Source organism: Bufo bufo, chromosome 1, assembly GCF_905171765.1.
Source record: "Bufo bufo chromosome 1, aBufBuf1.1, whole genome shotgun sequence".
Lineage (NCBI taxonomy): Eukaryota > Metazoa > Chordata > Amphibia > Anura > Bufonidae > Bufo > Bufo bufo.
Genome location: NC_053389.1, coordinates 685,839,733 through 685,867,680, shown reverse-complemented (window position 1 = coordinate 685,867,680; position 27,948 = coordinate 685,839,733). Strand labels below are relative to the sequence as shown.

General features: G+C 45.1%; 1 protein-coding gene across 2 annotated transcripts in view; it reads right to left on the bottom strand.

Moving 5' to 3' along the window:
- Positions 1 to 758: 758 nt before the first annotated feature.
- TICRR (TOPBP1 interacting checkpoint and replication regulator) overlaps positions 759 to 27,948 on the bottom strand; it is a 66,343-nt gene continuing 39,153 nt past the window's right edge. The window contains exons 11-22 of one of the 2 annotated variants that reach the window (XM_040414159.1): positions 21,202 to 21,281; positions 17,998 to 18,231; positions 17,829 to 17,916; positions 15,756 to 15,837; positions 13,778 to 13,915; positions 7,921 to 8,011; positions 6,826 to 6,887; positions 4,742 to 4,876; positions 4,529 to 4,662; positions 2,252 to 4,364; positions 2,051 to 2,167; positions 759 to 1,307 (exon numbers count right to left, since the gene is read on the bottom strand). In XM_040414159.1, the coding sequence (XP_040270093.1) occupies positions 1,168 to 1,307; positions 2,051 to 2,167; positions 2,252 to 4,364; positions 4,529 to 4,662; positions 4,742 to 4,876; positions 6,826 to 6,887; positions 7,921 to 8,011; positions 13,778 to 13,915; positions 15,756 to 15,837; positions 17,829 to 17,916; positions 17,998 to 18,231; positions 21,202 to 21,281 (3,414 nt within the window). In that variant the 3' untranslated portion in view covers positions 759 to 1,167. The remainder of the gene's footprint in view (positions 1,308 to 2,050; positions 2,168 to 2,251; positions 4,365 to 4,528; positions 4,663 to 4,741; positions 4,877 to 6,825; positions 6,888 to 7,920; positions 8,012 to 13,777; positions 13,916 to 15,755; positions 15,838 to 17,828; positions 17,917 to 17,997; positions 18,232 to 21,201; positions 21,282 to 27,948) is intronic. The other variant, XM_040414160.1, reaches the window with a different exon arrangement.

The window sequence follows — 27,948 nt, the reverse complement described above, 5'->3', positions numbered from 1 at the left end:
TCCCCAGACATTAGAGGATTTTTTGCGGGGCGATCTGTACTTTTCATTGATTCAATTTTTTGATGTGTGACTTTCATTACTTTTTATAAAAAAAATTGTGGGAGGTGAAGCGAACCAAAAAATAGGGAATCAGGCGTTTTGCGTATGGGATAAATATTTTAATATTATGGGTGTTTTCGCACACTGCTACTCTTGGTTTAAATTTTTTTTTTTTGGTGTACTGCATGATCACCAAATATTACCTACAGAATTTTATAAAAATGTGTTGACATGGTGTAGAGGTAATCAAATTACCTTATAATGATGCACTTTCTAAAACGGATTATCCCAGGAAAAAGATTTACCCCTTTACAAAGGGTAAATAACTGAAGGATCATTGGGTTCTACAGAGATCCCCAATTCCCACTCTGAATAGAGCAGTTGATTTTTAAAGTGAAAAACTACTTTAAAACTTGAAAAACGGAACCCTGATTCTGTTCCGACTAGTACCTCATTCATCTGAGCCCATACATTTTAATACTGTACGAGACGAATCCCTGTACAGTATTATTCTGAAGTTTTGAACAAAGCGACTTTGGATGAAGCATCCGAAGCTTGCTTCGGTCAAGACTAAACCTAACCTCAGATTCTGCTGAATTTAAGGCTGACAAGACACAAGGAACAAGACCGTGTTCTTGAAATGATAGTTTATTGTTACAAAAGTACCTTATTTAAAAAAAAAAAAAAATATTGTTTTACATTTCCAATATGGTATATATAGATTTTAACACTGCTTTATACAAACTACACATCTGTCAAAAAACACACAAATTCTGACACATTGATACATTTAGATTCATCTTGTTCAAATATTTACACTTGTTTACATCCTCTCAGAGGTAAAAAAATATTAAAAATATGAAGCTATAGAGAACATACACAAACCTCTGCATAAAGGAGGGTGTTATTCCCCATGCATTACAGGATGCATTCTCTTCCTGTGTAATTTATGATCACATGTCACTGGCAGCTACACTTCCACTTTGTTACAGCATCATAAACCCGGTCAGACATTAGATTCTTCTCCTGGAATCCAATCATCTGAGTGATTAGGAGTTATTGCATGTCCATGGCTTTCCTAACCTTTTGCACTGCCAGAGTTTCAGGAAAAAAAATCCTCAATGCACGTCAAGTAATGAGTTTTTTCCTTGTATATGTTCGGCTTATGGTACGCTTTGAAGATAGTTGCCTGAAAGGAGAGTCCTCCATGTTAGCAGCCTGATGAGCTGGTCTTTTGGTTTCTGGAGTGCTACTTTGAGACTCGCAATCTGGAAAAACAACACAAAAGTTATCTGTAGCAGATTTTTTTTTTCCCTCCTCAGGATCGGTCATCAATATCAGATTGGCAGCGTTCAACACCCAACACCCCTGCCAATCAACTGTTTGAAGAGGCATTCGTGTGAGTGCTGCAGCCTCTTCATTGTTTTACTGCATGCTGTCTAGCTTGTAGCAGCTGTCCAGTGTAACTACAACTACACGTCCGGTTATACCAATTTAAATGCTGAACGGAGAACAAGCTAGACGTATAACTGCCGTTCCATTTATTTTTTAATGTGAAGGAACAGTAATATAAATATACTTTATTGAGGAATTCTGTAAAATTATATTAAAACAGCCTATAATGTGGTATCGTTGAAACCGTACTGACCTGGAGAATGAATTTAACAGGTCAATTTTGGCACATAGTGTACAGTGTAATAAAAAAAAAAAAAAAACTTTAATCAGAATTGCGTTTTTTCCCCCCAATTCTACCCCATTTGGAATTTTTTTACCGCTTCCCACTACATGGTACGCAATTGTAAATAGCGCCATTAGAAAGTACAACTTGTCCCACAAAAAATAAGCCGTTATAAGGCTATGTGAATGGAAAAAAACAACAACTTAGGACTATGGGAAGGCAGGGAGTGAAAACAAAAATTGCCTGGTCCTTAAGGGGTTAAACATCATGGATTTGGCAAAATAAATTCCACAATGGTGTGAACCATTTTTCAGTTGATTATTAGGTGCTCACCTTGCTTCTTTCTTTTAGATGGAGTTTTCCCCTTAAACAGCATTGGTGACTGTGTTAGGGCCAAAATACCGCTTGCTGACAAAGAATTTTTCAATACTTTGTTTGGTGGCGTAAAGGCTGAAAAATAAATAAATATTTAAACCAATCTGAATATTTTCATATATTGAAAACGTTGAATAAATGGGAAGAGTGTAAGTTTACTTGAAATATTGAAGACTTCATCTTCACAAGAACTTTGCTGTGAGCAGCTCATCTCTGATGACAGTGTTTGACTTGAGACAACATATTCTTCTATGTCCTCACAGATACCACTCAACGTGCAGGATCGTTTACAGTTCGGTTCGTCTTTTGTCGGAGACATGAAATCAAAGCATCGCTTTCTAGATTTAAAGAACGTGGCCCCAATTTCAGATTGACCTTTCCATTCTAAGACTGGTGACTGCTCAGGAAGCTTGGAAACGCCTTCTACTATGATGTCTCCCAAAGGGGAAACTTGATTTACTTCATGTTCTAGACTGCCTTCCTCTCCTGACGGAGCACTGCCTACATAGTCCTGATCCTTTTCTTGCCTAAGAACACAAGCTGATTTGACTGGATATGCTTTCTTCTTCCGGGGCCAATTATTAATGACATCACTGCCATTTTTATCTTTGTATTTTGGTGATGGAGTCAATGGACTTACAGCCTCCGTCTGTGATGGAGAAGCAGTATTGGAAGTGCTCCTTTTTGGTGTATATGTCTGGCAGATAAATGTTTGCAGTCCACTTTTTCCAGGTGTATTATGGGAAGATCTTATGCAAGGAGAAGCACAAGCAGACTCCAACTTCATAGCATGCTTATTACACCACTTCTCTCCAAAAGGGCTTTCATTTCCTTTTTTACACCGTGGTCCGCTCGGAGACTCTGTAGTTTTTGGTAAAATACCCATATCAATAGTGGAATTAGAGTCTGTTCTTTTAAATCGAAGCTTGGGTAAACCAGATGCTTGCATCTCAAGTTCAACTTCGTAAACTGGAGGAAGATAGAGTTTCTTCTGGCTTTTTGGAGTTGAGAACTTAGCAGGAATCTGTGGTGTTCCAAGACGCGTAGCTGCTTCTCTCTGCCTTCTGTCGATAGTACATCGTAGTCCATAAGGTGACGTGCACATAGAATCCCCCCCATCTTTAGGTGTGGTTGGCAAGCAGTCCAATAAACCTGCATCAGAAGATTTCCTCTTGATTAAAACTTTCATCTTAAGATCACAGCTTTCTGTTGGCACAATCTTAGCTTCAGTTATGTCAATACTGTCATCCGTTTGAGAGGTATTAACAAAAGATTCGGTACCCTCTGAGCTCTCCAAGGAGGACAAATCTATCCTTTCACACAAAACAATAGGCTCAAGTTTGCTATTAGGTGACAGAAGTTTATATTTAGAAGAGCTTTTTAGAACTGGAGGAGACAAGACCTTAGCAGCTTCACAAGTCTTTTGCAAAATGGATGTAGTTGGCGAACCTAGTTTTACTGGACCTTCATCTGCTTCTTTAAGGGGTTTGCTGCCGATAGCGTGAAAAGGGTATTCACAAGTAGCTGTATCTTCCTGAATACTAGGTTTAACATCTTTAAGGATGGATTTTCTAGGAGTTTTCAGTGTAGGCTGACAAGGTCTCATGGACAGAATGTCTACATTAGATGTCTTCACAGACTGTGATTGAGAACAGTCTGCAGTTTTTCTAGGAGAGAAGAAAGTTGCCTTTTCAGGAGTGGATTCTACTGTAAATGGTAACACCGATGCAACATTCTTTGCTTGTTTCTTTGGTGTTGGGGTTTCAGACACCTTCTGCGGTGTTCCAAGTACGTACCTAGTTGGTGTAGCACACTGTACATTTAAATTCTGTAATCTAGGAGACTTCCTGGGTGTGCAAGAAAGAGATGTTCTCTTTGCAGGTGTGCTAGTGTTTGCACTCTTCTGAGGAGTTTTCTGTGGACTTTTGAAAACCTGATTTTGAAACCTATCCACTACCTCCTTTCGAGGTGTAAATGGCTGCCTTATAGACTTTAATGGTGAAATTAAGCAAATCACTGGTGAGCAGCTTGTGCTAGGTGTTGTCTGAGCCAAACGCTCGCTTCTTTTTTCAGCTGATTTAGAGGGAGTCTTTTCCACTAGTTTACATGGCGAGAAAAGCCTTCCCGAGTTTTTAGCAGCACTTTTCTCCTCCACTGGAGTTTTGGAAGGCGTCCTTTGTGTGCGTGGTGATCTTCGTAGCAGTTGATTATTTTCAGTTGATTGCTCCTTTTGTGTTTTTCTTGGAGTTAACTTCTGAGACTTTCCTAATACCTACAAAAAACAAAAATACCACCTTAAGTGCTTTAACACTAAAAACCAAATGTGTAATATCTGATAACTGCTGTGCCATTCCTTGAAATATAAATCATGACGGCTCAAGATCTGTGAACTTTCATAAAACAGCAAATAAAAAAACAAAAAAAAAACAACATTACCTTATTGCTACCAGGATCTATTTCGGCCAACAGTTTTCTTCTCGCTCGTCGTGTTGGAGGACTATTGAGCCCCAAAATCTCTCCAAATAGCAAGCGTTTAGGAGTTTTAGCCTCAGGCTGGGTTTCGCTGCCTACTAATAAAATGTGGCAATTGTGAATTCAGTGCATTTCATCAAAAGCACATCCCCTTACCCCTCAAAATGCTGTTCTAACCTCCAGTAAGCATCTGCTGGGTGGCAGAGTGGACTCTCTCCAGATTACGAGATTTTGGCTGTGATGCATAAAAAGAAGAGTTTCTCCTTACAAACGCCAGCTGCTTAAGGCGTGGACTTCTCCTTACATCAAGTTCTGGGGAAAGTAAAAGTTACCACAATCAGTAAGAAGCACTTTGTCATTCAACTTTTTCAGCAAGCAAATTTTGGCAGAAGAGCTTTCACTTCTTCCTCTCTGGCTTCCATGAACTTATTTTTAGCATAAAATGGCCACGAGTTCTATTTTAAGGAGGACCTTTCATGGGTCCAGACATTATGAAATAACTAGCAGGTTATGTAGGGCGCTGTGCATGGATGTAATATCGCTTACTAATTTGTCTGGGCGCCGCTCCGTTCACTTTTGCTGCCTGGTATGCTAATGAATAGCATCGGTACAGGGAGGGGGAGACTGCCCCGTTTCTCAATGGGTGTCTCCTTCTCCATGACTGTAATGCGGTCCAATCACAGCAGAGAGCGTCACAGCCAGGGAGAAGGTGAGTTTTTCTTTCTCCCTGGCTGTGAAGCTCTCCGCAGCGATTGGACCACGCTACAGGAGAAGGAAACGCCTATTGAGAAACAGGGCAGTCTCCTCATCCCTGTACCGATGCTATTCATCAACATACCAGCTTGGAAAACTGCAGGGGGGCATAGCAGGCGAACGGAGCGGTGCCCAGACAAACTAGTAAGCAATATTACATCCCTGCACAATGCACCATATATCCTGCTAGTTATTTTATAATGTTTGGACCCATGAAAGGTCCTCTTTAAACCACCATTTAAATGTTCCATATACTGTCAATAAAAAAAACTGTCCTAATGATTAAAATAGAGATTTTTCAACTTACGGTTATTTACAGGCCTGAGGCTAGACAGGGATGCACAGTATAGATAACTTCAGCTCTGTCAAGCTCCAGGGTTGTACTGCGACGGCTCATGTGTGAAAACAAGGCCATGTGATATTACGTTGCCATCCTGGCCTTGTCACTCACAACTTGGCAGTGTTATCTACTGGTTATGATTAAGAACATTGCGTTTGAAACATGTTAACCTGCGGTGGAGGGTGGTGAAGTCTCATATGTACTTTTAACCGGTAACAAAATAAAGACAACGTTTTATTCAGATGCTGGAGGAGATTTTCGAATTTAGTGTTATCCAAGATACAGGGCAGAACTGTTAGGGCAACAAGGTGCAAGGGTGCCACCCTTATTGCACCAAAGAGCAAATTTGCATATGAGAATAGATGAGACTTCTCTGCCACAACTCTGGATGGGGGCAGAAACCTTGAGCAGAACACAATAAATCTGACAGTGCTCTTCATTTAATACAGAGATATGTGCTGACAGATTAACTTTAAAAGGCCACTAAAACAATTCCCCCCAAAAAAAGACCACTACAAAGCCTAACTTATGTGTCTATTTGCTTGTGTCATAGATCAAGTAGGAGTTTGAAAATGGTAAGTAAATTAAAGGAAATCGTCACCCTGATTTTGGACCGTTATCTACAGTTACACATGAGTAGGACTGCAGATATTGAGTCCAGATACATTTTGTATTTTCACACTGACCCCCCATTCTTCTGCTGCCGCTCTCAGAACAGTGTTGAAATACATCGTCACGACTCCGTGCACAAGTCCTCTCTATTATGTTATAACAGTCCAGATTGCTGGGCTACTAAGTTCAGTGCAGCTTTGAGCACTGACAGCGGAGGAACCAGGCGCAGCAGGAAAACAAAAAAACATTGTGATCTCTACTCCATATCTGCAGTACTACTGATGTATTACTGTAGATAATAGTCAAAAATTGAGGCAACAGATTACCATTAAATCCTAAGTTTTCCACCAGGGATGAGAAGTTTGCATAGCAAATAGCTTTGGATATTACACCTGGGTGATTGAAGTACAGAAGACAATAGCTAGATAGCTTTTGTAATGAATACACAGACTTCTATAAAGTAGTCTACCTCAAATGTAATAACTCACACCAATACTGTATAACACTGGTACAACTGAGGATCAGATTGCCTATTGTATAAGAAGAAAGCAGTTACCTCTTAAATCCTTTTCTGGAGATTCTTCAACAACACTGACATCTGATGTAGACTCACTGCGCCTACCGAAGCAATGTGAAAAAGAGGAGTGATGTTTTATACATGTATTCTTTTCAATTTATACTTTGGATTTTAATTTGTCTGCTAGGTTTTATATAGGAATATAACCTAATCACAAAAATTAAAGTTTAAAAGATTTGACCAGCTATTAGATATCAGAGACTTGGAAAACCATCAAAATGTTATGGCCAAAGGCAGCACTCTAAACAGTAATCTTTTAGTCAATGCATTTAACTCCATATGTTAGTGCTCAACGTGTGCAAAATTGTAAGGAGAATGCCCTGGGGGCAGAAGACTGGCTTAAAAGCCCATTGGTTTTACAATAAGCCAGGGCCCTGACCATCTCTGTGCATATATTTCTATTTTTCACTCTTAACCTCATTTACAATCCTTGTAAAATCTTTAAATGGAGTCTGTCAGGTGGTTTATACTAATCTGCAATGTTGGAAAAGCATGCTAAACATCTTTGTCATTTTAATTCTTATCAAATGTCCAGGAATGCACCTTTAATCCAATGTAAATCATCAACCATATGCCCAGCGGGGCCAGCTTTTGAAAGTACAAGGATTCCTTACCCTCTGCCCTGACGTCAGGTCGATGCAGACAGCACACAGCGTGGAAGCGCTGCACTGGCGTGACATAAGTGGAGCCGAAAGAGGTCGGCATGACCATTACAAAGTCGATGGAGCCTTGTGTTGTTTCCAGAGCCAAAGGCTGCCATAGACAATAGAACGGTGGGTGGTGCCGAGTGCCTGACGCCCACCAATATAATATTGATGACCTATCCTAATGATCTAAAAGCAGGAACACACCAAATCTGTTTCACCCGTTGTGATAAAACATTTGCTGCACATTTTCAAACCCTCAGAAAGCTCTATTCTGGTGAGGATTTGTATCCGATGCAACCCTTGGAAATGAAAAAGGAGACATTCTTGGTCAAATCCACAGTAAGTTATGTACAGTAACCTGTAGATTTTTTATGTTCATACAAAAATATAAATAGATAATATATTCTTATCTCCATCAACCACTTACCGGCCTTTAATCTGCTTGTACAGTAGTCTGTTGGACATTTGTTTGTGTGCAGGCGTTTCTGTCACTTTCTTTGTCAATAGTTTATAATGATCTAACAAATGGGAAATAAACAGCAAATCACAAACCTTTGCTTATACTGGAAAAAAATAAAACCGAATGCAGCTTAACTAGTGCATATATACAAGTACAAGGCTTTGTTTTAAAAAGAGGCTGACTACAGGGGACCCACCGGTCACTAGAATGAGGGCCCGTGTTCTCCTGTTTAAACGCAGAGGCAGATATAAAAGCGAACTGCTTCTTCATTCAACAATATGAGGCTGCAGGACATAGCAGAGTTCCCGTACTTGGCAGTCTCTGGAAGTCCCATACTTCAAATGGCAGCTGTTGAATTCCACTTACTTATTGAACACTGAAAAAATAGGATTTATGTGCTCACCTGCAAAATCCTTTTGGGATTTGAGATTGGGGGACACAGGAAACCATGGGCACAGCTGCTGCTGCCACTAGGAGGCAACAGTAAGTAAAAAAAAGTGTTAGCTCCTCCTCTCAGCTATACCCCTCCTGCGTGCACTGAGCTAATCAGTTTGTACAAAAGCAGTAGGAGCAGCCAACAGAAAACAAGAGTAAGAGGAGAACTTGAGAAAGGTCCAAACCAAGAACAGGTGGGACCCATGAGGAAAAGCCAGCAATGTACGTACTGGGTGGGAGCTGTGTCCCCTAATGAACTCGGCGAGAAAAGGATTTTACAGGTAAGCACAAAAACCCTTTTTTCTTCTCGCTCATATCATTGGGGGACACAGGAGACAATGGGACGTTCTAAAGCAGTACCATGGGGAGGGAACAGAATCCAGAACAAAAGCCAAGGCTGGCCAGAAGATTGGATGCACAGGAACCCCTGAATGGGACAGGAAGAGCATGAACCTGAAAGGCCAGCCAGAGAGCGAAGAACATGCAGTGGCTTAGACTACGTAGAAAGAGGAAAGCCCAGTTAAAGAAAGTCCAAGGGCTTGAGAGACTTTAGAAGATGTTTAGTAGCACAGAATATCCACAAGAAGCTCGTCTAACGACTGAAGATGATGTCCGGAAGGTTCCTCTGGATATCGAGGATCACAAAACTGCGGTGGAAGCCTGGACTTAAAGGCCAAGATATCTTGCATGACAATAGGACCCACAGAAAACTGAGGGAGGTCAACTCACGGAAATGAGTCTGTAAAATCGAGGTATGAACGAGACCCGGCAAATGAGCAACAAGGGGACGCAGACAAGACCTTACCAAATGTGTAATTATCAGGATGGGATTTTTGAACACAGGAAAACGCTTGGTAATATGGAAGAAATCACTGGGCAGATGGCGGAGGGCCAGTCGATCTCCCAGGTAGATGAGGCAGCATATGTGGACCAATTTGCAAGAGAAAAACAGAGTAGCCACCCCTTTGGAAAAGATCCAGCACAAGAAAAGAATAAGAAACATAGAATATGATTACTCATCAACAAGAGATAAAGAACGGCAAAGGGAGATGAGAAAAAAAAACACAATGGGAAACAGTCAGAGGTATAAATTGAAAGGCCATAGGCAACTGGGGAGAAGTCTGAGACGAAAAAAAACTGTGTCCTCAGGGACCAATAGCATCACAGCTGTGCAGCAGAGATGAATGCGGCATAAGAGTGTGGCCAAAATAACCACCGTCACTGGACGAAAGAAAGAATGTGAGTGATGCTGGATCCAGAACCATATCATGACTGGCTTTAAACAGCCTGAGAAAACAATACAGCGCCAAGACAACCGCACTGTGAAAAAGGAGGGTGCTACGATCCATGAGAGAGAGCACCTACGCTCCCCAAGAATACACTCATGGAAGCAGAACCAAAAAGTAAGGACCGAAGGATACTCCTTTGCTTAAAAAAAAAAAAAAAGAAAAAAAAGAAAGAAAAGAAAGGTAAAGTGGTAGACAGATGCCCTCAGAGCCGTAGAGGCTTATCGTGAGACTTCTATCCAGAGAAGCTGCCTGATATAATCCACAGAGAAAATTGCCTGAACCCGGCATGCCCAACCGCAGGCCAAAAAACAAAATACCTTGGTGATGGGGAGAGGCAAAGCAGACGCCAGAAACATCGAAGGTGGAAAGCCTCATCAGAGACCATATACTGTCAGTGTAGCAACTCTGCATGAAGGGGAGAATGTGGTCATCAGTATCAGAGATCAGAGAAATACTCCTGCCGGAGGGAGTGCGATAACCATGTCCAACGTCCCAGAGAAACACTGGTCACACAGTAAAAAATAGTGCCGGTATTCCAGAGCAGTAAGGATACTGGCCAGGTAAACAAACCGTATCTGGGGTCTGGGGTGGGGGGCAGGGGGCGCAACCATTTGTCTTGCAGAGGGACAAAGTAGAAAAGGTGTTGCCACCACTGATAGAGGTTTCGTTCCTGGAAGGCAAGGAGTTAACAGCAACCCCGCTCTGCCTGGTGGGGGAAGTAATGTAGCCGACTCATGGAATGAGCAGTAAAGTAGTATGTCCACCACCGAAGGACATGTCCATCATTACTCATGTCTAGAGAGGCAGCGCCGAACAGCATCAACTGTTAGCGCCAATGTCCCACTTATGGTGGAAACAATGTGGTAGACAAGTGCCATAGAAACTAAGCTATGCCAATTGAAGAACACCACAATAGTGCGCACCTGAAGTGAGGTGCTCATCAGCGATAGCATTCATGCGATTGCAAATACCTGGAATATTTAAAAGAAGAAAAACTGCTACAAGAGGAAAGAGTTTTAAATTAGAGGGGCAAAGGTTTAATAGTAATACCAGGAAGTATTACTTTACTGAGAGAGTAGTGGATGCATGGAATAGCCTTCCTGCAGAAGTGGTAGCTGCAAATACGGAGGAGTTTAAGCATGCATGGGATAGGCATAAGGCCATCCTTCATATAAGATAGAACCAAGGGCTATTCATAGTATTCAGTATATTGGGCAGACTAGATGGGCCAAATGGTTCTTATCTGCCGGTCACATTCTAGGTTTCCATGTTTGATGAAGGAAGGAACGCAGATTACCATAACATCAGGAATTAATGGGCATGTCCGCTACAACTCCAAACACCAGCAGAAAGACAACACTTGTCAGAGCAACAGCATTTATTGGTAGCGTAAAATAAGCAGGAGGTCCACCTGAGGGGGAATTGTAGATACAATCACCACACCTAGGACCAGTGTGAAGGTTTTACCTGTAGGAAGGGGGGGGTGGGGTGGATGTGGTAGGAGCTACAGCCTACAAGCCAGGGCAGAAACATGGCATGGAACAGAAGGCCAAGTGTTAGAAACCACAGAACGAATACCCAGTGCAAATGCAAGATGTGGGGAAGGGAGCAACGTCGGAGCCACCACGGCTTGCAGGGTGGCTGTAAAACTTTGAGCAGGGAACAAAACGTAGCAGATAAAAAAGGTTAGGGCTAAGGTAAATTCTCCACCTGAGAAGGGGGACATACAGAGGTAGCTACAGGATCTAGTGGTATTGCAATTCACCACCAGACGAGGAAGCTATACAGTAGTAGCCATAATATCTAGTGCTAGTACCATACTCCACCTGAGGAGGGGGCCATACAGTAGAGGCCACAGTATCTAGTGCTAGAAAAATCCTCCACCTGAAGAGGATGCCGTGCGGTAGGAACCATAGCACTACATACTAACGCAAATACCTCACCTGAGAAGGCCGTACCGTGGTAGCCACAACAACTAGGGCTAGGGCAAAACTGCACCTGAGAAGGGAGCCATACAGTAGTAGCCACAGTACCTACATCTAGTGCAATACTCCACCTAACCTGAGTGCTAGCAAATACTTCACCTGATAAGGAGGAGTAGTGGATACAGTATTCAGAGTCAGTGCAACACTCGACTCGCTTGATAGTAATCATGATATTCTGTTCTAGGGCTAAAGCACTACATATTGCAGTTGTCAACTACCATGACCAACCTGTAAGATGGAGGCCCACCGATGATGGGGGAGTATATAAATCACACAAGTGTTGCGAGGTAACCCTATGGGAGGACAGGTTGTCATGTTGGTGCCCCAAACCAGCACACAAAAATAAAGTAGATAATGTGGAAGTAGCCGCAGTATCCAGTGGCGATACCCGTATTCCACCAGATGAAGAGTATAGGGCACTAGTAGGTACCATCTCTTGCCACACCCCACCTGTGAAAGAGGAGGAATATGATGAGAGATAAGATATCTGGTGCTGTGGTGTAGTAGTCGCAGCATCCAATGTTGATGCAGTTACTTCACCCGTTAGTGTGATTACTCTACTTGTGGAAGGAGGCAATGCAACAGGATGTACGGTAATGGTAACGCGACTGACAAAACAGCATCCAGTGGTAGTGCAATTACTCAGCTTATGTAAGGAGGTAATGGGACCAGCTGTGCCGTAAGAAGAGATAGCACAATTACTTAGTCTATGGAAGAGGGTAACGCAACAAGCAGAACAGCATCCAGTGATAGTGCAGTTACTCTGCCTATGGAAGGGGGTAATGCTTACGGCAAGTACTGTATCCAGTGGTAGTGCAATTACTCCTCCTATGGAAGGAGGTAATGGTATGGCAGGTACAGTATCCAGTGGAGTGTAACTACGCCACCTATGGAAGGGGGTAATGCAACAGAGGGTGCGGTATCCAGTGGAATTTAAGTCACCTGTGGCAGGGGGTAATGCGATAGGATGTACGGTATACATCGGTAGTGCAATCACTCCTCCTACGGGAGGAGGGTAGTGCGACCAGATATATAGTAACCAGTGATAGTGAAAATACTCTGAATGTGGAAGGGAGGGTGTGATGAGACAGCGTGTACCACATCCATTGGATTGAAGGGAAAGTGCGGAAGGAGCGACCGCATGAGGCAGGAGAGCAATGCGCCACCTGTACAAGGGGTTAACACTAATAGACCCAAGCACAGCGCTGGCTAGAACCAGGGATAGTTTTTTTTTTTTATCAATAATTTGCAAATATGATGCCCCAGCCTCAAGTGGATGAAGAGGCAGGAAGGGGTTAATTTTTTTTATCATCATCTATGTATGTGAAGTTGAAAACCCCAGTCACAATCGGTGCCAGCCTAAAAAAGATGGCAGTCAAGAAAGGGTTATTTTTTTTTTAGGAGGGGGGGGTCTAGGCACGAAGATTTTCACTTTTTTTTAATTGTATGGGGATTTTTGCACGCGGCGATGCCCATGACGTTTTATTTTATTTTTATTGGTTAAAGTATTTTTATTTTAATTGAACTTATGTTTTTTTATATTTGTAAAAACTATAACTGGCAATCAGATTGCCCATTGTGTTCACTGATGGCTAGATAGCCATCATTGAACACTTAATTTTCAATATAACAATACAGTGCTGCCACCTAGTGGCATGTATTGGTATATTCCTCTAATAGACTCTGAAGCCTGCTTGAGGTCTATTAGAGCAATGGTTCCCCGATCTCAGCCGGGGAATGCTGTTACCAAAGCGGAAGTGCACGGCTTCCACTTCCGGACTGCTCGGATGCCGTGGTCACATTTCACCATGCCATCTGAAAGGGAAAATGTATGCAATCAGCCTTAGCATACATGTGCCACATGTGTCTGCTATTTAAAATAGCAGAAACCTGGCAGATATGGAGCCCGCTGCACGTGGGAGCAGGAGCCATGTTTAGAGACCAGACTTCTGCCGTACATGTACGGCGGAGGTCCTCAATAGGTTAAAGGTATTGTTCATCTTTAAAAAAAAAAAAAATTCTTTCTTCTTTAAACAGACTCCAACAGAGTGGCCAGTTTGACCCGAATATAAAGCAATTAAAACAAAAGTAGGACAAAAACTTATAATAAATTACCTTTAGTACTATCATGACTCTTGCTACGCTTATGCTTTAGGCCCTCCACTGCTGATACAGACTGGCTTCGTAGCATCTTACTACTTCTTGTTGGGGAGAGATTCTCTCGGACAAATAAATTTCTTCTTACTTTTGTTACTAAAACAGTACAAAAATAAAAGACAAGTTTTCAAATTCTTGCATCAACAAGCTTGTGAACTGCTGCAAAAAGGTGGAATCTAGGGGAGTTAAAGGAAACCTGTCACCTGGATTTAGTGTATAGAGCTGGGGACATGGGCTGCTAGATGGCCGCTAGTACATCTGCAATACCCAGTCCCCATAGCTCTCTGCGCTTTTATTGTGTTAACAAACCTTTTTGATCAATATGCAAATGACCTGATATGAGTCCTGTATCCGGAGAGAAGTCAAGCGGAAAGGAGCCCATCACCGCCCCGCGTCCTCCGAATCTCCTCCTTGCTAGCTGACGTCACAGAGCTGGAGCGACGAAATTTCGCGATGGGCGAGCTAGCGCATGCGCAGTGTCGGCATCATGTTCATTCCCTGTGCTGGCATCAGCACAGGGAACGAACTACGCATGCGATAGCTCGCGCATCGCATCATTTCGGCGCTCCAGCTCTGTGACGTCAGCCAGCAAGGAGGAGATTCGGAGGACGCGGGGCGGTGCTGGGCTCCTTTCCGCTTGACTCATCTCCGGATACAGGACTCATATCAGGTCATTTGCATATTGATAAAAAAGGTTTGTTAACACAATAAAAGCGCAGAGAGCTATGGGGACTGGGTATTGCAGATGTGCTAGCGGCCATCTAGCAGCCCATGTCCCCAGCTCTATGCGCAAAATGCTGGTGACAGGTTCCCTTTAAACTGCTAGAATGCTCTTCGATCCCAGAAGTGAGAGCAGGGTGCCAGATAAATAATACAGGTGGCACCCACAAATGATAAGGGCACAGCTCTTGAGCCCTCCCCATCACAGCTCCGTCATATTATGTGGCTTCACTTTGGGCACACTTACAAACAGAAGCATACTTATCTGCTTCCTAGTGCTGGCTCCCAGCTACTTCTCTACCTGGGGTCAGCTGCTCCACTGCACTCCAAGGATGCAAACTTCCATTTTGATGATGCTGCATCCAATTGCTGTCCGCAGCAGCAACCTGCTGCTTGCATTACATGACCATTTGACATGATTCAAGGGGAGAAGGTCACTATCACGGCCAGTAATTGGCTGCTGCGTTGTCAAAACAGAAGCTTACAATCCTGGGAGTGCAGTAGAGCAGCTGAGGCCAGGGAGAGAAGGAGCAGGGGAGCCAGTGGCGAGAAGGTAAGTATACTTCCCTTCACAGATCTGTCCAAGGTGGGACAGAACCCCTTTCAGCTTACTGCAGCTCAGTGCATACTAGGGCTGCAACGATTACTCGATGTAATCGACACAAAAAAATCCTCGATGCAGATTTGTTTTGATCATGTGACCACGGAGCGTGAGTGAAGTGAAACCCATCACTCACAGCTCCATGGCCTCCCGTCGGCACCGGGCTGCACTGTCCTGGGCCTGGCATGCACACAGTCAGCGTGCGCTGCCTGTCGTTGGAAAGAAGACGACACTGCAGTCCTTCTCCTGCGGACTCCATATCAGTCATCTGCGCACCTTGCCAGGAAAGGTAAATAAGTATTACAGGGGGAGAGGTGGGAACATGGAGGGGCTGATGGCATAGAGGACTGATGGCACAGGGGCTGAGGAGTTTTTATAAAGGAAAAATGTTCTTTTAATTCGTTTTTTTCTTATTAGAATACTCGATTAATCGTTGTATTAATCAATAGAATACTTGATTACTAAAATAATTGATAGCTGCAGCCCTAGTGCATACACAATATTACATGAAAAATTTCCAAGCAGGAACTTGCACAACTCAATAAGTGTAAAAGTCAGGAAATGTTTTTATTGTCTGTTTATAGAGGAGATAAAAAGTAGAGCATAACTCCCTACCTTCACCATCTTTCTGGATCTGTGCTGGCAGAGGCAACTTTAATTTCTCAACCATTACAACAAGATTAGTGCTTGAGCTCTCCTAGAATAATAATGAAACATGCATGCACTGAAAATCATACACAATTTTGCATATCAAAATTATACCTTATTGCACAGACTGAAGCCCATTTTTTATGATTTACATACCTAATATAGCCAAAGCAGAACAAAAGTAAAGCCCTTATAATATACATTGAAGGGTACTGCTGGCACCCTGGTATACCCACTGTACACCAACGATTATTCAATGGAAGGCGGGCGGGGGATCGCGATCCCGCCTGCTGCACCGCCCGCCTCCCGCACCGCCCCCACCACCCCCCCTGCACTTCCCACCAGGCTAAAATCATTCAGGAGGTGCAGGGGGGGGTGATAAATATATATTTTCGCCACACTAAAGTTTCTGATCGCCGCGGTCAGGGACCGCAGCGATCAGAAACTGCAGAAAGCGCAACAAACCGCAGGTCACGGGACCCCCCCCGCGCATTTAGCCGAGGTGCCTGCTCAATGATTTGAGCAGGCACCTTGTTCCGAACACAGCCGGCCGGGCGGCAGTGATCGGAACACATGACGTACCGGTACGTCATGTGTCCTTAAGGACTCGGGAAACATGCCGTACCGATACATCATGTGTCCTTAAGGGGTTAAGGGACCAAAAGTAATGGGACAATTGGCTTCTCAGCTGTTCCATGGCCAGGTGTTTGTTATTCCCTCATTATCCCAATTACAATGAGCAGATAAAAGGTCCAGAGTTCATTTCAAGTGTGCTATTTGCATTTGGAATCTGTTGCTGTCAACTCTAAAGATGAGATCCAAAGAGCTGTCACTATCAGTGAAGCAAGCCATTATTAGGCTGAAAAAACAAAACAAACCCATCAGAGAGATAGCAAAAACATTAGGCGTGGCCAAAACAACTGTTTGGAACAGAATTCTTTCCCTGGTGAAGATAACACCCTTCACAATAGTTGGCCAGATCAAGAACACTCTCCAGGAGGTAGGTGTTTGTGTGTCAAAGTCAACAATCAAGAGAAGACTTCACCAGAGTGAATACAGAGGGTTCACCACAAGATGTAAACCATTGGTGAGCCTCAAAAACAGAAAGGCCAGATTAGAGTTTGCCAAACGACATCTAAAAAAGCCTTCACAGTTCTGGAACAACATCCTATGGACAGATGAGACCAAGATCAACTTGTACCAGAGTGATGGGAAGAGAAGAGTATGGAGAAGGAAAGGAACTGCTCATCATCCTAAGCATACCACCTCATCAGTGAAGCATGGTGGTGGTAGTGTCATGGTGTGGGCATGTATGGCTGCCAATGGAACTGGTTCTCTTGTATTTATTGATGATGTGACTGCTGACAAAAGCAGCAGGATGAATTCTGAAGTGTTTCGGGCAATATTATCTGCTCATATTCAGCCAAATGCTTCAGAACTCATTGGACGGCGCTTCACAGTGCAGATGGACAATGACCCAAAGCATACTGCAAAAGCAACCAAAGAGTTTTTAAAGGGAAAGAACTGGAGTGTTATGCAATGGCCAAGTCAATCACCTGAGCTGAATCCGATTGAGCAAGCATTTCACTTGCTGAAGACAAAACTGAAAAGAAGATGCCCCAAGAACAAGCAGGAACTGAAGACAGTTGCAGTAGAGGCCTGGCAGAGCATCACCAGGGATGAAACCCAGAGTCTGGTGATGTCTATGCGTTCCAGACTTCAGGCTGTAATTGACTGCAAAGGATTTGCAACAAAGTATTAAAAAGTGAAAGTTTGATTTAGGATTATTATTTTGTCCCATTACTTTTGGTCCCTTAACAAGTGGGAGGCACATATGCAAACTGTTGTAATTCCTACACCGTTCACCTGATTTGGATGTAAATACCCTCAAATTAAAGCTGACAGTCTGCAGTTAAAGCACATCTTGTTTGTTTCATTTCAAATCCATTGTGGTGGTGTATAGAGCCAAAAATGTTAGAATTGCGTCGATGTCCCAATATTTATGGACCTTACTATCTATATAACAATTCTATATCTTACCCTGGTAAGTGGCTTCTTTGGTAGTTCAATCTGCCTCAAACTCTGTGAGGGCTCTGCTATACTTCTATGTCTTGTCATAGTGCTCGTTCTTTGGAAGCAAACATGACATATCATTAAGGTTATATGATAAAACAAATATCTACAGTCACAGTATTCAGCAGACGCCTACCTTCTTTTTTTAGCGGATCTGGTTCGCAGTTCTTCGAGCTGATCCTCTTCATTTATTACTGGAGGCACACTTGGAACCCTTGAGATAGAGGGCTGAGAATACCCAGGAGTTTTCCCATCTAATATAAATGAATCATCTACATCTGCAGGAAGGACCAATTTCAACTCTTCAGGAAGCTGTGTACCCAGACTAAAATATATGTCTGCCAAAATTTTGGGAATGCTTCCTATGTACCTGTAAGAACAAAAAAAAAAAAAAAAAAAAAAAAGAAAAAAAAAAAAAAAATCAGAAAGGCTGTCAAGAATTGGACTTTGGCTTAGAAAGTGTTAATGGCCAAATAACAGTTTAGGATTTAAAGTGCATGTCTACCATTGGAAACTATTATATAGTTATTATACTGTATATGTTAAATTGAGAAACCATGTGGATTGCAGCTCTAGTCTAAAAATTTAAATCATGCTTTCACACATCAGTAGTAATAAATCAAAGCAACTGGATTTGAATAAGCTTGAATAGGAGGTGAAGGGATGCAACAACATGTCTCCCACTTATAATGCTGTTCTAACACCTCTCCAAGGCAGTTTAGCTTACATCATGGGAATGCAATCAACTTATTACCTCCGTGCGGTCCTTGGCCTTGTGTCGATTATGCTAACTGAAGTATGATAGCAGAAGAACAGAAAAATGGAGCTCAAAGTACCAAAGAATAAAAAGTATTTTATTAAGGCATGATTAAAAATAGGGATCGACCGATATTGATTTTTTAGGGCCGATACCGATAATTTGTGAACTTTCAGGCCGATAGCCGATAATTTATACCGATATTCTGGGACTTTTCATTTTTGAGAAAAAATAATAATTTCTACACAAATCTGGTGAAAATTTATATGTTTATTGTTAACGTGTATTTTTATATATTTTTTTGTAAATCTTTTTCATTTATACTTAATATTTTTGTGGTTTTTGTTGTTGTTTTGTTTTACTAACTTTTAACCCCCTTAGGGACTAGAACCCTTGTCCTATTCACCCTGATAGATCCCCATCAGGGTGAATAGGATCTCACACTGTCCCTGCTGCTCTGTGCACACAGCAGCATGGAGCTGAACATGGCAGCCAGAGCTTCAATAGCGTCCTGGCTGCCATGGTAACCGATCGGAGCCCCAGGCTTACACTGCTGGGGCTCCGATCGGAGGAGGAGGGGATCCTGTGGCCACTGCCACCAATGATTAATACTGGGTGGGGGGGGGCGCACTGCGCCACCAATGATTAATACTGGGGGGCTTGGCGCACTGCGCCACCAATGAAGATAAGTCTCTCATTCATTCATATACAGGAGGCGGGAGCTGGCTGCAGAATCACATAGCCGGCTCCCGACCTCTATGAGCGGTAGCTGCGATCCGCGGCACCTAAGGGGTTAACTAACGCGGACCGCAGCTACTTGTCAAAGAGGTCGGGAGCCGGCTATGTGATTCTGCAGCCAGCTCCCGCCTCCTGTATATGAATTAATGAAAGACTTTTCTTCATTGGTGAAGCGGTGGCCACAGCCCCTCCCCTTCTCTTGTCTTCTCTCCTCTCATTGGCGGCAGCAGCAGCACAGGGGGAGGGAGACACTGCTTCCTTCTCCCCTGTGCTGCGGAGGGAACACAGAGAGCGCTGAGAGCAGCACGTTCTGTGTTCCCAATATGTTATCGGTATATCGGCAAAATAGATGCCGATAACGTTCAAAATCCTGAATATCGGCCGATAATATCGGTAAAATCGATAATCGGTCGATCCCTAATTAAAAATACACAAATATGATGCCGTAAACAGGACAAATGAAAGCAATGGAAAGAAAAGATACGCCACCCTGGGAGGGCACACAGGTCGCAAATACATAAATATATATGACAGAGAAATACTCGGTACCCAGACCGATCTATGAGCGGCGTACTTACAAGAAATAAATAATGAAAAAGCGGTGAGTAAAAAGTCAATGAGGAAACAATCCTGGCCTACAACAAGGTATGTTGAACAAAAGGCTGCAAAGTAAAGAATGAAAAGTAAATGAACAGCCAGACTGGAAAAGTTAAAGACCAGGTGAAATAGAACACCAGGGTCCAAAAGCCGTGAGAGTATACCCTAGAACCAGAACTCGCCTAAAGCGAACAGCGAACTACTGATATATCATGACCTGGATGAATAAACCATCACAGACCTAATGCACTCACAGTGCTGAAGGCCTCAGACCTGAAACCTCCTAGCATTCCTTGCTAATGCAAAGTTTGCACAGACACAGTGATGACCAGTATGACTGATACAGCTCTGTACCAAAAAAAAATAAAAAAAAAAAAATAAAAAAAAAATATGCATAATTTAAATGGGTTCTCTGGACCTGCACCTAAAAAGTCTCCATCAGCTAACCTGTGGAGAGAAGATACTTAGAGCAGTACGCTCTGCCAATTCTGTAATCCCAACAGTGATTACAGGGATCCATCCTGTGACCGAATGTGCTCCTCTTTCTTCCTGTTCAACTACATCTAAATTATGAAGCAGAACAGAAACAGGGGTAAATCTGGTCACAATATCAGAGGAAGAGCCTGCAGCCAGTTGGGCGGTTACGTAATCTCAACCTGGATCTCATAATCAGCAGAAAAGTACTGCATAAAGTGTCGTCGCCACACAGGTTAGCTGAAAGAGGCTTTTAAGGTACAGGCCCAGAGAACCCCTTTAAATGGGTTGTTGACCTACAGTGCCTTTCTGCCAGAACCTTTCTCCAGTATGTCCAGACCTGCGGAGGAAAGCACACTTACCTGCTCCCCGCTGCTTAGTTTTAGCTCCACCGTTCCCAGTCATTGCCTCGCTGTGTGTCAAAATCCTGCTTGACAGGTTACCTGGCCGCTGCAGTCAATGTCAAGTCCCTCATGTGTAACATCACTGCATCAGCAGCCCCGTAACTAGGTCAAACAGGATGTTGACACATGGGGATTGTGGTGATGCTGCAGCTGGGAGAAAACAATGGAACCCAGTGCCAGGGAAGCAGGCAAGTATGTTTCCCCATACATGTTTACAAGTAATACCACCCAAAAGGTGAACAACCCCTTTAAGTAATCTAATAAAGTTAAGTTGTCAGCGATATAGGTAGCCAGTCTCATAAGGGGAAAGTCACTTAATGGTCAGTACCTATTCCAAAACATTTAGCAAGGAAAAAAAACAAACACATACTCTTTCAAGACTCCAGCCAAAAATGTGGTCAAATATGAGGGATCTTCTGTCAATGAAATAATTCGGAGCATGTCTGTAATCTGAAATAATGATATGAAAACTCATTTAATGTATCTACACATATTATTAATGAAAACGAAAATACTACAGAAGAGGGGTAGAACAGGGTACCCTCATAAGTTCAAACTGGGCATAAAGAGTGTCAAAACAAGAAACTCACTGAGGGTCCTTACATACATAAATTCTGTCTTACAGTTTACCACTAAAACAAAAACACCATGATAACTACAAGTGGTCTTTTTTTTGCCACCTGCAATTTTTTTTTGCATGTTCTTCATTGCGGTTTTTCCCCCTACAGAGATGCTGATGTGAAAACAGGAAAAAAGTGACAAGTCGTGCTATGTTTTTGAAAAGCAGCAAGAATTTTTTTTTTTTTAAAAATGGATTTTTGTACTCGCTGTAAAATCCTTTTCTCGTAGGATGCATTGGGGGACACAGCACCATGGGTATTTGCCCAGCTGCCACTAGAAAGAAAAGTGTTGGCTCCACCCATCTGGGCTATACCCTCTGCACACGCAGAAGCTAGCCAGTATGAGCACCAAACTGAAAAAAAAGAAAAGCCAACATGTCCCGAACCAGAGAGTCATAACAAAAAACCCCGGAGAAAACCAGAAGGTTTGAACTGAAAACGAACCAAAGCGGGTGGGATCTGTGCCCCCCAATGCATCCTACGAGAAAAGGATTTTAGAGTACAAAAATCTATTTTTCTCGTGAATGGCATTGGGGGACACAGCACCATGGGATGTCCTAAAGCAGTCCACAAAGGATGGAAGAAAAAGCCATGCGAGGCATCTAACACACAGCTGCTTGCAGAACCTTGAGACCCAAACTGGCATCAGCAGAGGCCAAGGAATGGATATGATAGAACTTTGAAAAGGTATGAACAGAAGCACAGGTGGTGGCCTTGCAGACCTGTGAAGCCAAGGCTGATGCCGAACCGCCCAAGAGACCCTGACCACCCTAGTGGAGTGAGCGGTCAACCAAAAAGGGGGCACACGACCCCTTGCAACATAGGCCTCCTTGACAGCCGACCAAACCCAACGGGAGATGGTGGTCTTGGAAGCTTGCAGACCCTTACGAGGGCCCTCAGGAACCACAAAGAGGGAGTCAGAACGTCGGAAAGACTCCATTAACTGAAGGTACAGGCGGCGTGCCCGAACACCATGCAGATGGTAGAGGGATTAGGACAGAAGGACAATCTCCTCATTAATATGGAACGAGGACACCACCTTGGGGGAGAAAAGAGGGAACCGGACGCAGGACCACTTTGTCCTGGTGAAACACCAGGTAGGGGGACCTGCAAGAAAGCGCAGCAAGCTCAGAGACTCTGCGGATTGAAGTAATCGCCACATGGAAGGCAACCTTAAATGATGCGAAGGAAAAAGAGATATCCTTCAAGGGCTCAAAAGGAGGGGACTGAAGAGAGTCAAGGACAAGATTCAAGTACCACGGTTCCACAGGGGAACGAAAGTGGGGAGCACGGTGAGCAACCCCCTGGAGGAAAGTCTTCACCTGGAAACGAGAAGCCAGGGGTCTTTGGAAGAGAACGTACAGGGCCGATATCTGACCCTTGTCAAAACCAGCCTGGAGAAAAGACAGGATCCTGGGAAAAGAAAAACAGAGGGTGAATCTGGCCAGATTCACACCAGGAAAAAGGAGATTTTTGTATAACTTACCAGTAAAATCTCTCTCACTCTTCATTGGGGGACACAGAAACCGTGGGTATAGCTATGTCCTCTAGGAGGCGTTGACAGTACTAAAAGCTGTTAACTCCTCCCCTGGCAGCTATACCCCCGCCAGCCCGGAGAGAGAGCTTCACAGGAACCGTGGGACGTCCAAAAGCAGCCCACAGGAGGGAAAAACCACAGACCCATGGAAGCAACCGTCCTCGCTGGTATCTAAGAAACTGCCGCCTGCCAGACCATGAAGCCTAAGAAGCGTCCACCGATGCATAAATATGCACATGGTAAAATTTTGTGAATGTGTGTAAGGAGGACCGTTACACAACTGTGCAGCCGAAACGCGATGCCTCAGAGCCCAAGAAGCGCCCACCGCTCAGTGGAGCGAGCCGTGATGGATCAAACTGATCAGGCAATCGAGGCCTGACAGGGACTTGTCCCGCCTGGAGAGGATTGACAGTTGAAAACAGGTATGCAATTGGGCATAGGCAACTATCCGGCCCAGAACACGCATGCACGTCCTGATTGGCAGAGGAGATGGCTCGCAGAGGCAAATCACCCCCGACTGGAGAGACGCTACCTTGTCCTGGGGAAGAAACACCATGTCAAAGACCATGGCCCAGGAAGCTCATCCTCTGGCAGGGGACTAGAGGAGGTTCACCAGCCACCCGAACTGGGACAGAACAGAAAGGATGATGATGTGGAGACTGGAGAGGTTGCCTTCTCGGGAAAGGGCCTTCACTAGAAGATAGTCTAGGTAGGGTATTACTGAAACTCCCCTGGCACGGAGAAGAGCAATGAGGGGCACCAATACCTTTGGGGCAGATGCCAGACCGAAAGATAGGGCCACAAACTGAAAATGTAGAGAACCCACCACGAAGCAAAGGAATCTTTGATGGGACAAACTCGCCCTCTTCCAGGGAGGCAATCGCCAACCTGAGGGACGCCATTCGAAAGTGAACTCGGACAAACTGGTTGAAGGCCTTTAGATCTAGGATGTGGCGGAGCGGTCCTTCTTGGGAACCGTGAAGAGGTTAGAGGAAAACCCTTGAAAACGTTCCGAGTTTGAGACTGGAACGATGATTCAGAGAATGAATAGCCTGAAAAAAAGTGGCCGCCCTTGCGGGTGACGACAACTGGAAAAAAAACGACCCGATGGGAGGGTGGAAAATTCTATTTCGATTCCGGAGGAAACCACCTCCCGAACCCATGCGTCGTCCACGCTTGCCCGCCAGACTTCTTGAAAGGCAAGCAAGCGTCCCCCCACTCAAGGAGGGGACACAGTCAGGCAGAGGTTGTCTTTGCAGGCTGTGGCTTAGAAGGCTTGGGTCTAGCATGCCAGGGAGGCTTGGCCTGGAAGGATAGCCTAGATGACTTTGTCTGAGCGGGAGGAGGAGTCCCGAAAGAAACTAAAGTTCCGTGACTGCGAAGTCGACCCAGGAAGGCGGCGGCGATTTTGGGGTAGAAGAGAACTTTTTTCTCCCGTGGCCTTGGAAAGGAGTTCCTCTAAGCACTTCCCAAAGAGTTTACCACCCAGAAAGGGAAGAGAGATGAGAGCCTTCTTGGAAGCTGCACCCAGGTACGGAGCCAGACCGTGCGGCGGATGGCCATGGAGTTAGCGGCTGCCCTGCTAAAGCGGCGTGCCGATTCCATGGAAGCATCACAGATACCGAGATGCTTGGAGAATTTGAGAGGCGAGGGCAGGGAGCTCGCCTTGAGCAGAATCCGGGGGTAAAGACGGGATGAGCTGTTTGGCCCAGACAACGCATGCATTAGCCACCCAAGACACAGCAAGCACCCAAGCTGGACGGACAGCAGACCCTGCTGCCATAAAAACAGATTTGGCTAAAGAGTTGATCCTCTTGTCAGAAGGATCCAACAAGGAAGCCGCGTCAGCCAAAGGAAGGGTGGTAGCCTTGGCTAGGCTCGCCACTTGGGGATCTACCTGAGGTGGCACTGACCATAGGTTGACAGACTCCTCTACAAAGGGGAAGAGGGTGTCCAAAGCCAGGTGCCTATCAGGGTGACGCCACTCCTTGGCCAGGAGTGCGTTGAGGTCCGCATGGTTAGGGAAAACCAAAGTGGGGTGTCTGGAACAGTGGAATGACACAGATTCCTGGGCCGAGGAGGAGGGGTCTTCCTGCACTCTGAGCACGTCCCTGATTGCCTTTATGAGGTCTTGCATGGCCGCAGACATAGATGTGCTCTGCTCAGATCCGGAATCAGAGTCAGAGGTGTCCCCAGGAGCGGCAGAAACGGCAGAAGAGGAAACTTCACCCGTTTCAGACTTATCCAGGGAGTGAACCGAGGAAGCTGAGGATGAGCGGGACCCGGCTGTGAGCACTCTAGGTCACTTATGGGACCTGGTGTCAGAGCGAGAGCATACCCCCTCTGTGTGGGGGTCCCTGTGGGAGCAGAGGCGGCCGCAATTTGGGCAGGCAAGCGATCTAGCGATTGCACCATGGATTAGGAGAGGCTGGCCAGCTTCCCTATGGCTTGGGACAGGGAAGCGGCCCATTCAGGAGGGACCGACACGGAAGGGAGGGCTGGGGCGTTATGGGAGGGTCTGGGGACAAGGCACTGCGCACAGATGGGGTCAGGCCGAGTCTTTTTATTGCAAGTGGAAAATGCAAAATACGTGACCACCCCAAGGGGGAGGGGAGAGAGAGTGGGTCTTGTCTGGCCGAGGACATGAGGACTAGTATGGAGCCTGCAAGAGGAAAAAAAAAAAAAAAAAGCCAGCAAAGGCTGTCCTACCGGACCCCAGATGCTGTGTTCCGACGAGGTGCTGCAGAGGAACCAGGGAGCCTCGTAGAGTATGCCGGTAAAAGAGGATCGGTCCACCCCCCCCCCCCCCCCCCCATGGTGCTCTGTCTCCAATGCCATTCACGAGAAAAATGCCACCACAAACTTTTTCATATTTACCATAGATCATAGTACACACAGCAGCAGGGAGATTACCATGACAGCCAGCCATGGCAACCGATCGGAACCCCAGGATTACACTACTGGGGCTCCGATCACAAGCTGCCACTGCCACCAATGATTTTAATACTGAGGGGGTTGGGGCGCACTGCACCACCAACGACGACTTTAATACTGGGGGGTGTGGGGGGAGGCAATACGCCACCAATGATTTTAATACCGGGCCGGGGGTGATGGCGCACTGCGCCACCAATGATAATTAACGTTTAATACAGGAGGCGGGTGTGTCGACGGCAGAATCACACAGCCGGCACCCTGCCTCGGGTGCGGCACCTGAGGGGTAAACTGCCGCTGATCGCAGCTTTTTGTCATAGAGGCTGGGCACCGCCTCCTGTATTTGTATTAGACGTTAATCATCATTGGTGGCGCAGTGCGCCCGCCCCTCTCTCTCTTCATTGGCAGCGCAGCACAGGGGGGGAAGGAGAGAGTGACTCCTTTTCCCCTGTGCTGCTGAGGGAACATGGCGCGCTGACAGAAGCGCGCTCATGTTCTGTGATATTAGACTGCGCAGCCCAGTATCGAAAAAATGGAAATCCCGGTACCGAACTGATACTGGTATAAAAGTATCGATTGGGTATTGAAATTTCGATACCAGAGACAACCCTACTGTGTTGTTTCTGAAGCAAATGGGAGGGTAAGCTGTAATATGCCTGCACTGCCAGAGCAGACAGCACACTCAGGTAAACATTGAAGAAAGTGCAGTGCTCCTACAAGCAAAAGGTTTCTTCAAAAGGCTGATCAGTGGTGGAGCCAAATGCCACCAACCTGATGTTGATGACCTATCCTGAGGATAGCTCATCAGTATCATGAAACCACACCAAGCCCTAAGGCTACGTCTACACAACGACATTTGTCGCACTAATGTTGCGCGACAATTTTTATAAGGCAGTCTATGGTGTCGCACTGCAACATGCTGCAACTGCGATGCAACAGTCGAAGAAAATCCATTCGAGATGGATTTTTCTGCGACTGTTGCGTCCCAGCATGTTGCAGTGCGACACCATAGACTGCCATTATAAAAACGAGATTTTTGTATAACTTACGAGTAAAATCTCTTTCTCGCTCTTTCCTTGGGGGACACAGAAGACCTTGGGTATAGCTCATCTCCCTAGGAGGCGTGACACTAAGTGAAGACTGTTAAGCCCCTCCTCCACAGCTATACCCTCAGCCTGGAGAGAGAGACTGCCAGTTGCGTGTCCAAGTAGTGAGAAAAGGCAAAGTCCAAAAATTGGAACCAACAAGCCAACTACCCAAAGGGTAAACAAACTCGGAAACAGTCAGAGAAGAACAAAGAATGGGTGGGTGCTGTGTCCCCCAAGGAAAGAGCGAGAAAGAGATTTTACTGGTAAGTTATACAAAAATCTCGTTTTCTCGCCCAGTTTCCTTGGGGGACACAGAAGACCTTGGGACGTTCAAAAGCAGTCCAAAGGGGGAGGGACCACAGCACCAAGGCGAAGCACCCGAAGGCATCAAAAAACCCGCCGCCTGCAGACCAGGCGGCCCGAAACAGCATACGCCGAAGCCCGAGTATGCACCCTGTAGAACTCGGTAAGGTGTGCAAGGAAGACCAGTGACCGCCTTGCACAAATGCATGGCCGAAGCCTAATGCCTCCGGCCCAGGAAAAAACCGACAACTCTGGCCAAATGAATGGTGACACCAAAAGCAGAACCCTGCCCTTGGTGCGGCAACCACAACAAGAGCCACTCTGAGAAAGCGGAGGAAAGCCACCCTGGAGGCCGTCAACCCTTTGCACGGACCTCCTGGAAACACAAGAGACCGAATGTCGACAAGAGTCGGAGATCTCCAACGTTCCCTGGGGTGGGAAGGGGAGGACGACTGCCTCAATGAAATGAAAGACAAACACCATCTTCAGAAGGAAGGAAGAGACGGAATGGAGAACAGCCCTGTCCTGGGGGAAGACAGAAGGCTCGGAACAAGAAGGGCCGCCACTCAGGCACCCATCAGAGACACGATGGCTACAGAAACCCAACTGTTAGTAGAGGGAACTTCTGTAACGGCTCC